General features: G+C 39.6%; 1 protein-coding gene across 1 annotated transcript in view; it reads right to left on the bottom strand.

Annotated features, from left to right (window-relative positions):
- The window catches only part of PHEX (phosphate regulating endopeptidase X-linked), a 95119-nt gene that overhangs the window by 29563 nt on the left and 48741 nt on the right, over window positions 1-16815 (bottom strand). Inside the window, exons 13-14 of the mRNA XM_057419614.1 lie at window positions 2814-2891; window positions 1088-1191 (exon numbers count right to left, since the gene is read on the bottom strand). Of these exons, the coding sequence (XP_057275597.1) occupies window positions 1088-1191; window positions 2814-2891 (182 nt within the window). The remainder of the gene's footprint in view (window positions 1-1087; window positions 1192-2813; window positions 2892-16815) is intronic.

Here is a 16815-nt window from a genome sequence, read left to right as displayed (position 1 = left end):
TGTGCCAAGAAACTGTGTGCTCTGTGTTAGTGCTGGCCCAATGCTGTTCAAGGGGAAGAGGTTGCTGATCACCGTTGCTATAGAAGGGCAAGTATTATCTCACTGCTTTCATGAAAACTATTGGTCAGAAGAGAATGTACTGTCACAATCTAGCCCTGGCATCCAGGGCAGAAGGAAAGGCTGTAAATTCATTCCCTGGGATTAACCATTGCAGTGTCAGGCAAGGGTGTGATGAGAAAGTAAAATTTGCAATTAAACTATCTTATAAATAACCTCTCAAAAATAAGGGGCCAGGTTACAATATTCTAATCAGGAATAGCCTGTGCCTGTCTTGCTGATATCCTTTACCTGCCTCACTCACAGCTCAGTTACCCCCAGAACAAGGTATGATTGAGACTGAGTTAGAATTTCTGGAGCCCTAAGAAAATACCACAGAGGAGCTGAGCAGCAGCACCAATTTCAGTCTGTGTTCAGAAGGAATAATTTTTAAGTAGCATGATTAAACTAATTAAGTTCTGTTTAGGTTTTAATTTGCATTTTAAGGATTTGATTACCCACCAGTAAGGAAAGAGATTGATTCTCTCATGTATTTTATGACAGTATGTGACACAATCTGCACCCTGATGTTTACAAATAAATAAAAACATATATAAATTGTATTATGTTTTATTCCATATCATTGCTATCATCAGCAGGTAACTAACAATGCTGGTTATTATTACCAATGATAACATTATCTCTTACTCATTTTTCCATTCTTAGAAAATTTCTTTCATAATCCCTGCTGTACCATTCCAAATTTTAACTGTGACATAATCCATTTTTAGTTGAGATTCAATTACCCCTTTTTTCATTAAATTAAGCTGCAAGTATCTGACTGCTGTGCATCAGAGCAGGCATACCTAGAAATCAACAAAAAAAACTATCCACATGAGTTTCAGAATTACTGGGGGGTTCCCTGTAGGCCTTTAGTATCCTAATATGTTGCAGAGTATATAATTCTATTAAAACATCAACTGTATAAATCAGATAATATGAATTAACATATTGATAGAAGATTATGTAGATTTGCCTTTTGTCTACTCACTCAGTTTTTGGAACTTCTTTTCTCAGCCAGTAGAAATCAGATTGAGCTGCATATTTGCGAGTTTGCAACACATTGCCAAAATAGTCACTTTCTGTAAACTTCAGCTGTACAGACAAAGCACAGGCATTTTTAAAGCACATCCAAGGAAACAAAAGCTGACAGAAAACAAACATGACTTTCATTTTAAACAACGTAATCACCTGATTTTTTAGCCATTATCAAAGGAAGTAAAATGTTTACAGTTGGTAGGAGGAAAAAATATTATGCGAGCTTAGTTAAGAAACAGTGGCTGAACAGATCTACAAGAGGGACTGGAACACTGGAAAAGCTCTTCGCTGATCAGAGAGCAGCTGAGGAAATCAGAAATGCCCAATGATGAATTGCAGACTGCACATTTCTATGGCTGTTATTAAGACAACCTCTTTTCCAGAAGGAAATAGGTTTACTTTTATTTTTAAAAGTGCATCTTAAAACCACTTAAAAAAAAAAAAGTAAGAAAGCCCTCTTTTTCAGTTCATTTTGCATTTTATTACAAATTCTTCATACTCTGTACTCTCCAACAGTTCTGCCACTGCTTTCTTACTGTTTCACACATTAAATGTATACAGACAGAGGACTCCATGCTTCTATAAACCTCCAAATCTAAAACAACCCTTACACATGCACACAATTAACTATGCAAGAAAAGGGAAGATGATAAGTCCAGATGATATCCTTGTCACCGGTTTCAGTCAATCCTGGGACTTGTAAGGATGCGGAACTTCAGATATAAACTCTGGTTTTGCACCCATGATTAACAAGTGTTTTTCACTAGACATTACTACTTATCTGGGCAAAAAAAAATCTGCACAATGAGTGATAAAGTTGGTCACATCCTCTCTCTCATTACACTGCCTTCACAGCACCATCTTACTCTGCTCTTTCCAGGAACAAGTACTAGGTTGGTAGAGTTAGTTCTTCAAAGTTTTCTGAATAAATTATGCCTCTAGTGTCTGTTCATGTTCTCTGGCTAAAATGACTAGCACTCTTGTATCTTAGCAGTTCAGGATCAAGTTGTGATTCTACTTTGTCTGTAAAATAAAATTGAGGACATGCATGCCACATTTTTCCCTTTGGAAAATGGTAAAATATATTATTATTGATCATCTGCCTTCCTGCCTTAGTTAGGCTGAAGAGATAGTGAGTCAGGAAGGAGTGCCTCCACAGTATCCTTGTCCAGCAGCCAGCACACTAGGCCTATACGTTGGTTAGGACCTCTAGTTACAGTTATAAGCAATACAGTAGACAATGGAGAGGAGAGCTTACATTGGGCATCATAAATTGTGATATTTTAAGGAAATATGCATTACAATTTTTGAAGACCATTACTTTGAGAATAAATGCTTTTGGTTTGCTTCACTTATGTAAGTAATTGCAAAATTTATGGCTGTGTATGCCTAACCTTTAAAATGCTTAATAGCAGTAAGGTTCTTTGCAGGCCTCATGGTCATCTCACTTAGACAGACAGGGATCAACAATTTAGATATTAGAGTTAGCATGCTTAATTCAATATCTAAAAATAACCAGGAAATCAGAACTCCAGATGCATGCCAAACAAAAGAGAAGCTTTGATTTTAGATAGCAGTGAAACAGAGCAAAGAATGGATGCAATATGTAAAAGATGGATGCAATATGTAAAAGATGGATGCAATATGTAAAAGAAGAAATCTGCAAGTCTGACACTTACTGTTTTGATGTCTTCATTAATATATGTTTCATTCATTATAAATTGAGGGTAACCAACTTTTGCCATAACTGCGTTTGCCTTTGAAAAAATTAAAAATAAAACAAAGTGTTGGCAGATATAACTATTTCTCAGCATATGGCTTTTTTTAACCCTCACCAGCCACCCAGCATCTTTGTGGAAACAACATATTTCCAGAACAAAAGCAGCAGGATACAAAAGGGTAAGGCAACATACCATGAAGTCGAATACGACAAGTACAAAGAATAAATTAAAGACATGATGAAATAAAGGTAGCACAAAAGGGTAGCACAAAGCTTTTACTTTGTATGTTTTCAGGATGCTGAGTATAATTTCTCCTGAATTCTTTGGAATTCTCCTCGCTGATCAAAAAAAGCTCTTCTGGAAATTTGTTCTTCAAACTCAGATGTCTAAACTCAAATGAATATTGCAAGATATGAAGTGCTATAAATGGGCAGGTCTTTAAACCAACTGCAGCCATACCAACCCTGCATTCTGCTCTCTGCAGGCAAATCCTGAACCTCTCTGGGGTCCACCAACTTTCCCTCTTGCTGCAGCGAGTGACTGTTCAAGGGACAATTCCCCTGGAAGATCTCTCTTCCTGCACAATGAAATTCTCTCTCTGATCTCCCCATCCATACTGTCTCAATACAAGAGGGCCTCCTATGACAGCAAGAATTAGAAATGTCTGTTCCAGGACTGTAAAAAGGAAGCTCATGGAGGATTGCCTTCATTTAATCAAAATTATTTTGTCCCATCTTTTATTTTTCAAGAAGGCCTCTTTGCTTCATCAAACTTCAATTTCTTTATTGCATTTCCAACCCAAAGTCATAATCCTCCATTTGTGACATCACAATTAATTGTGGTTGAGATAATTAAGATGTCACAAACAGAAGATTACAACTTCAGGTAGGCAATTAGTGGCAGCAGCAGATGATCTCTTAAACAAGAAAAATCCCATTGTCATGCAAATGTCCCTAGTGATAAAAAAAAAAAAAGCAATGGAAGACAAATGCTGAACAGGAAATATGAAATGAGCCAAATTAACTCTCAACAATGTTTTCTCAATTTTCCAGAAGGTAGAGCAGTTTTTCAAGGTATTTTAAGTCAATGGCCTGGGAATAAAAAGGTGGTAGTGGGGGGAAGCACAGTTCATCTGCAAGTCTGTATATAATCAAGAGTGTCTCTTTTTTTCCTGATGGTGTTGTCAGGCCCAGGTGACTGAACTTTGCAAGGAACTGGAAAATTTCCTTTTCCATTTCCAGTGCTTTAATCCTAGTTGCAACTAGTCTTGAGAAAGCAAAGAGCAAAACTCATCAGTTTTACTTTCTACTAAATCAGCTGCTTAAACGAGTCTGATGAATCTCTAATCTTCTGCATGTGTTCCCAAGTACCTAACTGAATCACAGTAGTATCTGTGTTAAGTCTACTTAATTGAGCCCCTTCACATTTTGATTAAACAGATTTAATCTAAACCCCAACTTACACGATGAAAAGCAAACCCTCTAAAAACAATTTATAGCACAACTTGTGAAAAATCATGAGAGTCTTTTAAAGAAAAAGTAAGGATTATCTGTGTCAGTATATTTCATTAATGATTTAGCCAGTACAGTGTCGATCAAAAATTATTGATCTTTTTTTTTCTTGACACATAAAAGAATATTTTTGGATTTGAGCTGTGTTATATCATTTAAAGACACTCTTCATTTCTTCCTGTCTTCCAAATAAAAGCAAATAAATTCATGCCTCACTGGCTGTAAACACAGAGGACTATGAAGCCAGCCTAGATCCGGCAGTTCTTCTTTGTTGAAAGAAGCAGAGATGGGCCCTGCCCTGAAACCCATGGTGCACAACCATTGTTTGGTTGTGACCATGCTATGTCCATCCCCACTTCACTGCATGAATATTTTGGGGTCTTTGTGGAATATCTGCTACATCCATCTGGATCTCTTCTTCCACAGCAGATTCTTCCCACAGGCTTTGTATGAGGTCCAAGCCTATTCAGTGGAGCCCAGCAAACAGCCCAATTTACACAACAGACTAGTTAGAAAGCATTGTATTAAGAGCAGGTTTCTAAATTTCCATATTGCTTACTTGGCTCTTTTCTGTTCACTTGGGTAATATTTAACAGCATCTCAAAGACTCCTTATTCATACAGCACAAGAAGTGGATAACTCTTCTACAACTGGCTTGCTCTTTGATAATGAATTCAGTATTTTCCCGTTGATAAGATTAAAAGTATGTTTAAGAGACTGGCCTTCCAGGAGGTATGCACATACATACAGGGAAAGCAAATGAAATGTGACAAATGTACAAGAACCAGCCGTGCGGTAATCGCACATGACTCAACCATAAACACACCGTGCACAACTTTTTTATGGTTTAAAGGCTCATTTAACTCCTTTCTCTAATTTGCATATTAAATAACCATGTGTACAGGAAGAAAAGAGGTGATGGGGTTCTCCCCCCAGCTATTATTAAGTAGTCAGCCTACCTTAGGCTGTCGAATAAATTAAAACTCATCACTGCATGCTTCCTCCCCTGCCACTAAAACCAACAGGCTCTTGCAGGGGGTGACGCAGAGAAGCAGAGTGCTTTAGAGTAAGTCATGATAACTGTTTTCTATCCCAGCAGCCAGCGAGAGCAGGCTTCAAGCAGAAGACTCAGAGTGGGACTACTCCCTCTACCGCTAATTACGCATGGAAGTTTCCCCACTGATTTCCACACAGGATTTCATCATCAGTATGTCTTTCTGGCAGGATGAGAGCATTGCAAGTCAGTTTACTACAGACACAAAATAATAAATGACCTTTCACTTTTGACTTAACAACTTGCCAATGTGGGAATGCACATGTTTTTCAGTGCTACAAAGCATCCCAATTTCCAGTCTGGTTGAATTTTCACTTGACAGCCAAGCTTAGCATGTGAGCCTTCTGACAATTGGAATATGATTTGGGTATTTTATAGGCCTGCTAGCAACATCACTTACTGACGTATTGTACTTGCTGTAAAAAACCCAAACTAAATCAAAACAAAACATATATCTCACCCTGACAAAGTTTTATGAGTCTGACACAGATCTTCTATATATCAACTTGACTCACAATAACTTTGTGAAGATAATTTTCAAGCTTCTAAAAATATAAAAATTTAATACAATTACAGTTCACTGAAAAATTAGCATGAAATACATTCGGAAAGCTAAAATAATTCACAGCAATGTTCCATTTAATTACAAAGATTAATTCAGCCTTTATGTATGTGTCTGGTCTTTTCATTTTTCATTGAAAACAGATGATTCAAGAGCCATCTGCTAAAACTGCTGCATAAATATCACTGCATCTATGTAGGTTTTGTGTATAGAAAAACTAGAAAAATAGAGTGCAAAATATGGAAAACTTTCACCACAGGGCTAATGCCCAATCCTACAGAAATCGGTAGGAAGTGAGCCACTGACTTGAGTGGGAGATGGACTGGGCCCACCTTAATGGTGTGTATTATTTCATGCATTCATATGCAGGGGCCACATAAAATATCAGGGATTTGCACATCATCAACTGCAATTAAAAAGTGAAGTGGCAACTCAAATACAAACACTTGGCCTGAAATGGTTGTTTTTAAGAGTGCCTGACATGCAGTGAACTGACTGTAATCCATACTCCAGAATATAGCTAATCATAAAACTACTTATTGTTAAACTTTGGCTTTAACTTTTCTCTTATATTTGCATATCACAATAATGTAAAGTCTGTAGACTTTTCAAGATTTACAGAGTTGGTGTTTCATTTAATAATCATTCACATACCACCACCTCACACTGCACCATAACCCTCCCCTCTGTATTTCAGTAATTGGTTTTGGTATTCTAAATTATTCTATTATGAAGATGGAAAATACAGCTATCATTCCATTCCTGTAATAGCTTGAGGCTAGGGGTTAAAAATAGATAGATAGATAGATAGATAGATAGATAGATAGATAGATAGATAGATAGATAGATAGATAGATAAATAGATAGACTTATGTGAATAATCACACTCATCACATACACAGAAAGCTGTTTTCAGTAAAATATACACTGTGGTTTTAAAAGTAGTTGAGCCCATCTGACAGCTTTGTCCTGCCAAATGAAAAAAGTATGTCCTAGTCCTTGCTCTTCTCCCCTGCTCTTCACATCTCTCTCCATGCTTCTGCTCACTCACAGCCTCCAAAGGCTGCCTCACCTCTCGCCACATCTTTCTGGGAGGCTGTTTAGCTCACTAACACAGCATAAATCTATGCAAGTTTTTCCCCCAGCTAATTTTCTGACACATCAATGAGCTGAATCACTCACTACACGGACCCAGCAACTGTTGGAACTAGTACAAGACAAGTGCTCAGAACATACAATGTGGAAAACTGGGGAAGGAACAGCAATGGGTTGTGTGTTACATTAGTTACCTCTTTGTCTTCATCATCTTTTGAAACCAAAGCCTTATTCAAAGGAAACCTACCGACAAGAAAATATTACCTACTACACTTCAGAATACCATACCATACATTACCATCCTAGGAAACAGAGGCGAAAGGGACAAAATTTTCAGAGCAAACTGTTGGTTGGGATTATATACTCAGTCTTAATATCCAAAATTAGACAATAAATGACAATATTATTATTACTAACCATAAAGTTGCAAGCACCTAAAAGTTTACTAGGACTGCCATGCACAGAAGAGTGAAAAGCAACAATATACATCAAAATGTCACTCTTCCCAGCCCTAAATCCCTTTTGCTTCTGGCTTTCAGTGGTTCAAGCACTATGATGACAATTTCACTGGAATTAAACTTTCAGTTTAAACTAATCCTGTATATTATTTATATTCTTTTAGCAATAGAACTGAACTAGATCACAGAAAATGTGAAACAGTTTTACTTCTATAAATACACAAATTCACTGTGAAAAATTCACAAATGTAACTCCTCAGTTCAATGCAGCAGTATAATTAATAGATCTACTCATATTTTCTCCTACCAGCTTAGTTCCAATCTCATTCTGCTGCCAGCTTTGTCTTAATTTTGCTAAGAATTCAATTTTATTTAAATTATATTTTTCATTTATAACTTCTGTATGACAATTACCACAATTCCATTATTTTATATAAAGAATATTATATGTGACAGACATAAATGCTGTCTTTGATAAACAGAACCACAGCTCTGTAAACGAAATAAATTTCTTCATGGCATACAGCAAATGTCTTCTTCCTCTGTAATTATACAATACATACATGCACTTACACAGCAAAGCAGCACAACTGAGTCCCTGGCAAAAGATGTGTTTAGCACATAACCATTACTTTCCACAGCTCTTCAGGCAGATTTAAGGGTCTCTGGGTTCTCAGGGGACCTGGGATCATGCCTACAGACCACAAGAAAGGATAGTGCACAGATATGCAGAGCCTGCACTAGGTCCAGCTATGGCATCACAGCACCGTGGCAGCAGTGACAGGTCCACTCCAGCATGGAGATTTCTGCACTGGATTCCCCTCTAAAAACCTGCAGATCACTTAGGGTATGACTATACTGGGGTATATGTGGACAGTAGGAGCTCCTCCAGCTGCACTTTAAACAAGCCAGAAACAAGAGCTGGAAGCACAGACTGTAATTAATATTATGCAGGTATATATATATATATATATGCTGCCTTTCATGGGGCTCTAATAGCCCATGCACTCTAGTTAATATTGGATATGTCCTTAGCACTTTAGAAGACTGTACCTTGTCATGCCTTTATTTTCAGGCAATCCTCTATGTTTTCCAATTAAATTTTCTCTTAAAACAAAACCAAAACACACACACACAAAAACAAAAAAACAACCCACAAACAAAAAAAAAAAAAACTCCAACAAGCAACAAATCACAACCAAACACACATCCCTAACTCAAAATTCATGTATCTGTCTTTTGAAATTACGTTTTACATATCCTTACGAAATTAATTTTGCACCAGAATCCCAAGGATTTGGAATGACACAACAAAAAAAACTAACTGGGCTTTGGCATGTTAGTGAGCTGCAGAAATTGCTATATTGCATTTTTTTGTTGAAACTCCTTCCTGCATTCATTCCACTGTTCACCCCCAGAGCTCATCAGTCAATCCGTACTCCCACTTTAATGCCACTTCTTGCAAGAAACACACCCACCTTGCTGCAAAATCTTCTCTGTTGTTTTTGGTTTAGCTCTGGAAAACAACAGGTTTAAGAAAAACCACTGCACTGACAAAATAAAAGTCCCAAGGACCCAAAAAGCCTGGTGTGCTGAAGAGATCTCTAGCACCAAACACTAAGAGAGGAGCAGCCTCAGGGACCAGGAAAGGGCAAGGACTCTCTCTCTCCCTCACAGCTGTATGGGATATGGGTAACCACAGCTTTTCCTTTGGCAGTTTTATGCAAAACTCTGAATAACCTGTTCCAGGGAAGGACAACTTCTGACCTTAGTTTCTGCTTCCATCACTTCATATTCTTTTACCTTTTTCAAGGCTGTTTTTGTTTAAGCAAAGGTTGCAGAGCAATTTTTTTTTTTTTTTTTGTTAGTGAATAGGATGTGAAAAATTCTCTTTTTGTTTCTAGCCACCAGTGAGAATCAGATCCAGTCTAGATATAGCTGAGAGCAGGCATGGTAGAGACTTGTTCTTACATGATTCTAAAACTGAAATAGGGACCAAGGACCTAAACACAAGAATTACTCGGCTCAGGACTTGCAAGTTTTCCCTCTGGGGAGAAATTCCTTTTGCTTGAACAGAGACCCTGACCAGCAGTGTACCAATAAGGATGCTGCAGGTTGCCCATGCCTTATAATATATGGGAGAAAGCAAATGTATACACAGGCAAAAATGTAGGCTGCAGAATATAGAAAAAACATATGCAGGAAATGCTCTAATTTCTACTCAAGACCAAATCCCTCACTATTTCCTAACTTTGTATATTTTTATTTTTTAAATGAATTATACATATATATTTATTTTCACTTTGATGGAACTCGCCACTTACCCAGAAAGCTGGGCACAAGAAACCTCACAGCTCCCTCACAAAGAAGGACAGCTGAAGAAGGCTTTATTCTTAGGCACAGTGTCTTGGCATCTGAAAGGCCTCTAAAGGAATTACCTCCTTGTGATAAAGCACCTCTAAAAGTAAACTCCAACAATACTAGTACCTGAAGCCATTTAAATGTTTCACAGCTTTGCTTCAAACCTCCATGACTAGTACAATACCGGGGCAAGTTAAAGTGCTGCTCAGGCTGCTGTTCCTGGACAGCTCGATGCCCAAGGCTGAGGATTCTTGTGGGAACCACAGCCCACAGCCCTGCCTTGCTGAACTTTCTGCTCACTCCCAGAGGGCAGGCAGCTTTCCTCTTGGTGGCTCAGGTGGGCTGAACCCAGGACCACAGGACATAGAGATCACCTCAGTCAGGAAATGCATATTCATTGAAAATAGAGAGGTAATGACAAGTAGACACCTGAGCATGTCCTTGTAGACTCCTCCATACAGAGAATGGGTCTCACATACGTCAATATCTGTTACTGCTGAGCCAGGGGCACTACAATGTCTTTGTTCCTCTACAGAAGGAAGTTTGACTTGGTGAAACAACAAAGATAATGAAAGCTAAAGCTGGAACTGCCTGAGACTTCCAGGGGCAGTGGAGGACTTGCTGCCCTTTGGAAGAAGCAATCTGTCTTCTGGCATACCAATGCTTTCATGTTGCTTTTCTGCTACAAAAACTTCAGATTCACCCTGGTCCCTGGTCATCTGCAGGTGTGCCCATCCGTCTTTCTCCCTCTTTCTATTTCAAGCATGAGATTTGTCACAAGTGTTTGATGTCATGCACGTTCTGGCCTTACGGAGTTATGGCCAAGTCTGAAAAATGACAGCTGCAACATCGGGGTTAAATACAATTTCCTCTCCCTTCACCTGTTTTGCACTATCTGTTTGCACGGTGTTCAGGTTATTAATGGAACTGACATCCCTGCACAACTGAGTGAGCAGTAGCAGGAGCTGGATAACAAGGGAGAAGCTGACAGCAGTGATCTAACCCCAGAGATAAGAGATAAACAAACATGCCATGGGTATTAGTTTCAGCTCTGGCCAGTGGAGAAGAACATCTCCTGTGGTTCCTAAACAGGAAAGCCCAGTCCTCCTGAGAAGGTTAAATTAAATTCAGGATGTGAGAGAGATTATTCTTTAAGTTCAAAAATTAATGACTGTAATGAAAAGTAAACATTTGACTGAAAACAAAAAAAAAGAAAAAAGAAAAAAAAAAGGAGAAGTGTTGTTAATCTGATGGAAAGTGAAGACCTATTTTTTATTCAGAGGAAGTGTGGAACACTTCTATGTTAGAGGGAAAGCACCTTGCGTTCTTTGTATCTTCCAGGTGAAAAATGTTACTCTAAACATTGGCATTTTCTAAACAGCTTCTCAGGGATGGTATGGGAGCAGTAGCCTCAATGTCCAGACCAAATTCCAAAACAAGAAAAATAGAGCAAACTTTTCAAATCCCCTACATTGTTTCCAAGCAGCACAGCTTCACTTTCCGATTCCTATCCAGTTGTCCCCTTCTTTTCACAAGTCCCTGCACACAGCAAAATAAAGATGAGTTACACCACGAAGATAAAAGCTCCTGGTGATATATTTGATGTCCAAGGGAGCTTTAGACACGTAGGAAGAGAGTTAAAATGTGAGCCTGCCTTGAGCCTGCCTTTTCTGAACTCTAACTCATGTTTCAACTTTATCAGGAGACTTGCTCACTGTTCCTTGAAATGCAACCTCTACAATACAGGCAGGACCTTGAATTTTTGCATCCAGACAGAGACCACCCTGATTTCAGAAACCTTAATTCCACAATGGAAAAGAGTGGCCAAGGTTCAAGTGGCACTAAGCAGAATTATGCTTTCCAGTTTAGAAATTACAAGGTTGTTTCAAGAAGATCTAAATCAAAGTTTCAATAAAAGCAGTAAATTTGAAAGTCAGCAGTCACTGCTATTGTCTTTTAAACAGAAGTGAAGAGCCCAAATGCCTTTCAAGAGGCTTTCAAAATTTCTCCTTCTTTTCCTAGGTCTTCTGAAGTGAGTCTGGCAGTTTCTGTTAGTGCTCTGAGGCAGTCTTACACTTTGCAAAGTTCTCTGAGATACTTGAAGCAAAGATATAAAGTCATCTTAAAAGAACCTGGAAAGAAATGCCATCCCCCTCTTTTACCAAATGTAGTGTTCTGTCAGCCTTACGCTAGCTTTCATTCTAGAATAAGGCCACTTGAGATACAGAAGGCTGGTTCCTCTGTCATATTTTTGCATTATTTTACAAAGGATGGGTCCACAGACCGCACAAGACACAAAAGACATTTTTTCTTTTTGCAGAGCAGCCAGTGACCGCTCTTCAGATTGGATGATTTGTCATCTTCGTGCAAAGTTAGCATGGCATTAAGCAAGATTAATTTCCGTTCTTGAAGCGGTGGTGTCTGGCCTTTTTGTCTGGGTATGTCTCGGGTCTTAATTAAAAGTTGTTTTTCAGAACTGTATCTAGTGCACACCCTGGATAGTCTATGTGAACGAATGCAGGAGGCTTAAATACTCCCTGGATGTATTGCTGTGCTAGCTTTATACGGAAGCAAGAGTGGGCACAAGAAAAGAAGAGGCAATTATGATTCTCTTGTTTTCCCGCTACAAAAACATAGGAGGAGAAGGTGACATTTCCCAGACAAGCAAAAGCAGATGCAGTAAGGCAGCAGAACTCACTGTATTGGGAAGTTATGGATGATAAAAATTGTGGGTTCTGTCGTGGTTTAAACCCTACCCAGACAGCTTGTTCACTCACTCCCAGTGAGTGGCGCCGGGCTGAGAGCAATCGAGCCCCTCCCCCCCGGGGCTCTCCCCTTATCCTATCCCAGAGGGATGGGGAGGAGGATCGAAAGAGTGCAACTCCCACGGGTTGAGACAAGAACAGTCCAGCAACCAATGTACAACACAAAACACCACCGCTACCACCAACAACAATGATAAGGGAAAATAACAAGGGAAGAGAATACAATACCACCGGCCAAGAAACGAGTCCGACCCAGAAGCCTGTGTCCTTCCGGGTAACTCCCAGTTACCCCCCACCCCGGCCATGACGTGCTGTGGTATGGAATACCTCCTTGGCTAGCCTGGGTCAGGCGCCCCGTCTCTGCTTCCTCACGGCTTCCCCTCCTCCCTGGCAGGGCATGAGCCTCACAAAGTCCTTGGTCAGGGTAAACATCACTTAGCAACAACCGAAAAACATTGGTATTACCAGCACTGTTCCCAGGCTGGAAGTCAAAACACAGCACTGCACCAGCTACCACAAAGGAGAAACATGACTGCTACTGCTGAACCCAGGAGAGGTTCAAAAAGTCATTAGACAAACTTATACCAGAAAAATATGAATAAATACAAAGACAGTACTTCTGGTTCAGGAAGCAACTGGGCTGCAGGTTGTTAGAGGCCAGGAGAGGATAGTGGAAATATATCCCTTCATGCTTGCCCTGTCCTTATGTTCATCTCCAAACATCTGCTACTGTTTGGCCGCTGTCCGAACCAGACATTGGACCTCTGGTCTGAGCAGTATGGCTGTCACATTCGTAGTGAAATCACCGAAATGTGGAGAGAGAAAAATGACAGAGAACTAGGAAAGAGAGTAGGGGACCAGTTACCAGTAAGTTCCAGCTGAGAAGAGAATGGCTTCAGTGGGATAACCTATGAACACCTACCTCATTTAAAGTACCCATACTTTGTTAAATCGAGGCTTATACAGATGGCTCCTGATTTCCTAAGGACTACTGGCCTAAATTACACTGTTATCTAGGGAGGTTTGATGTAGCTCTCTAAAGCAGCAGAACAAACCCCTTAGGCTAAACAAAGGTACCTAAGGCTGCCTGAGAGAGATACAGATAGTTATGGACTGTCCTTATATTTTCCTGAGGTCCTCTTGCTTCAGCCTTCAGACTCAGAGAAATGCAAAGAAAACAAACGTTGCATATGCAACTTCCTTAGAGAGAAATACAGCCAAGCCGCAGGCAAGTTCAGAAGGCAAAAAATGATTGTACAGTGACCTTGGGATTTATGTTCTGTGACCTAAAGAAGTTAATAATGTTACAGAAAAATCTTATTATAGGAAAAACAAGCTTTTTTTGGCTTATCACCCATACTTTAAAAATAGTATTGCAAAGCAAAAGAAACCTCACCAACTTTTCTACAATACAGGCTATTTTACAGGAGATTTGCAAACTTTCAAAAAACAGACATTTATGTAAAAGTCTCTTTTTCAAGCTTCCAGTTAAAGCCAAGCACAAAAGGTATTTCATGAAGGAAAAATAGTGATTAATAGCGCCTGCCCAAGAAAGGGAACAATTTTACATCTCAGTGACGATCTTCCATTGAATTATCCTCTAAAGAGCAGCAGCAATAAATTACTATTTTAAAGATGAGAGTCACACAAGTCATGTCAATGAAGTTTCAGTTGCAGGTTCTCCCTTTTCCCTGCAGTCTGCCCTTATAAAATGCAGCTGTCAATACCATTTGGCTGACATAGCTGGCTGCAAGCTCCACCTCCATTGTAAGTGAAACAAAAGGCTCTCCTCTCTCTCCCCCCTCTCTTCACCTGCTCATCCCTTCTCTGAGGCTGCAAGGTGGCCTGAGCTCACCAGGTGCCTGGGCAGCCGATGGGGGAGCCTTTCTGCATTGCCTTAACTGTGTAACTCACAGACCACATACTTGAAGGCAGTTGCCAGACACACCCTTGGAGATGCACTCATTTGGATAATTTCTCTGTTCTTTGAATGAGGACAAAATTTAATGACCCTTACAAAAAAAGAGAGGCTAAATCCACAAGAAGATTAACCTTTGCTTGGTTTTTTGTTTGTCTGTTTGCTTTTTAAAATCAGATATCTCCGTTGAAAATTCGCGAGGTTGACAGGCACGATTTAAGCAAATTTTAGATGGTAGACAAATACAGAGCAATAAAGCAAGGTTTGAACAGAGCAGAGGAAGGACAGGGCAGAAAACAGAGCATCGCAGCACAGCCGACTGCTTCTCTCCGGCTCGGAGCATGCTTGGAAGCAGCATGAGCTCCATCCAGAGAGCTAGGTGAGAACTGCACGTGAGGACAGGCAACTCACCTAACCTTGTTAAAAACTTTCTTTGCAAGACTGGCTTTCAGAGAGTCTGGATTAAATCCATGTTTCGATCGCAGAAAGAGAGGAACGGAGGGAGGATAGAATGAATTTATTAGATGTTATCTCGTTACATTGTTTTGTTACAGAGGGAAAGTCAAACCTTCACTCCAAAGCACACAAGGGCTAAAACGACAATTCTCGGAAATCTAAACTGCAAGACAGTTGTTCCCTAAATCGAATAGCCTAACAGATTTGATGCTTTTGATATGGTTTGTCCTCATCAAATTAGTAGTATCCCCTCTGAGCAACTTAAAACAACAGGACAGACACAAAGAGAGTCACAGATGGAGAAACATTACTGTGATTAGATAGAGCTGACAGGCTGCCTAAAGCAAAATTCAAGCATCGATTCTACCAGAGGGCCTTTTGTAAGTCCTTTGGAGGTCGATGGTCCCTTTGATTGCAAAACATCAGGCTGACAGCAAGGTATACAAGTTTGGTCTCAGCCAAGCAAAAGAAAGGTGGGCACCAGTCAGAAAACAGGCAGCAGAAAACATGGAAACCAGTGAGTTTCCAAATCACAGAGACTATTTGCAGCTAATTCTCTTTAAAGCCTGCCAAGCCATTTGCATCACCGTGTTGTCATCTAAAGATACAATCACCATTAGGAGCATAAGAGTTTTTCTAGGAAGGCTCTCCATGCTCACAGTCCAGACACCCAGATCTCACACCGACCTTATTCTTCTTTCAGGAAATGAGTAAAAATTTTTTTAATGATTAAACTATGCCTGAAGTTAAAGAAAGGATTAATGACAAATTAAATGGATCAGGACCAGTAAACAAAACTCACTAGGTTTCTACAGTTCCTTTCTTTCCAGAGCATTTGAAAAATTAAAAAATGCAGTGAGATTAAAATTCAGAGAAAAAGAAAATTATAGGAATCAGTTATTTCCATGCAGCATGCGGTTCTGCCATAGAACTTTACTCTGCATTGCTATAAGGGACAATGTGACAGCTACTGATGTAAACAAAAACTCAAGATATTCTTTACCTAATGACTTCTTTTCTTTACTTAATTGATAAAAAGAAAAAAATAGAATAGAATATAGAATATTTCAGTTGTAAGGGACTTACAAGAATCATCTACTCCAACTGTCTGACCAATTTAGGGCTGAGCAAAAGTTAAAATATGTTGTTAAGGGCATTGTCCAAATGACTTAGTCATGGACAGGCTTGTCTAAGAAGCCTTTTCCAGTGTTTGAACACCTTCTCTGTAAAAAAAAATGTTTCCTAATGTGAAGTTTGAACCTCCCCTGACACAGCTTTGAACCATTCTCACACATCCTACCACTGGATACCAGGGAGAAGAGATCAGCACCTTCCCGTCCAATTCCCCTCCTCGGGAGGCTGTAGAGAGCAATGAAGTTGCCTTCATCTGGAAGAAGCTACATTCAGCATCCCACTGTACTGTCATAACACTTGCCTATATTTTGATAGTGGTCCAGAATGTGAACCTGAGAAGATCCACCCCACCCCCCCCCCCCCAGAAAACACAACTTGCTTTTCAATTCAAGAACAAACTAAGTTCCTTCCTGAGTTGTGAAATCCACAGTACTGGCACTGTCTTCAAGGTGTGGGTGACAAATATTGGCAACGAAATGTCACTTTTATAGATGCATATTATAAAGTAATCATAGAATCATAAGGAGCTGGGAGGGACCTGAAAGATCATCTCGTTCCAACCCCTATGCCATGGGCAGATACACCTCCCACTAGACCAGGTTGCTCATTCAGCCTGGACTTGATTTTTTTTTTAAACAACCAAACA

This window comes from Pezoporus wallicus, unplaced genomic scaffold (genome assembly GCF_028554395.1).
Source record: "Pezoporus wallicus isolate ANWC-B61680 ecotype Strahan unplaced genomic scaffold, APGP_CSIRO_Pwel_v1 contig_5767, whole genome shotgun sequence".
In the NCBI taxonomy this organism is placed as follows: Eukaryota; Metazoa; Chordata; class Aves; order Psittaciformes; family Psittacidae; genus Pezoporus; species Pezoporus wallicus.
This window is presented reverse-complemented; position numbering and strand designations above follow the sequence as displayed.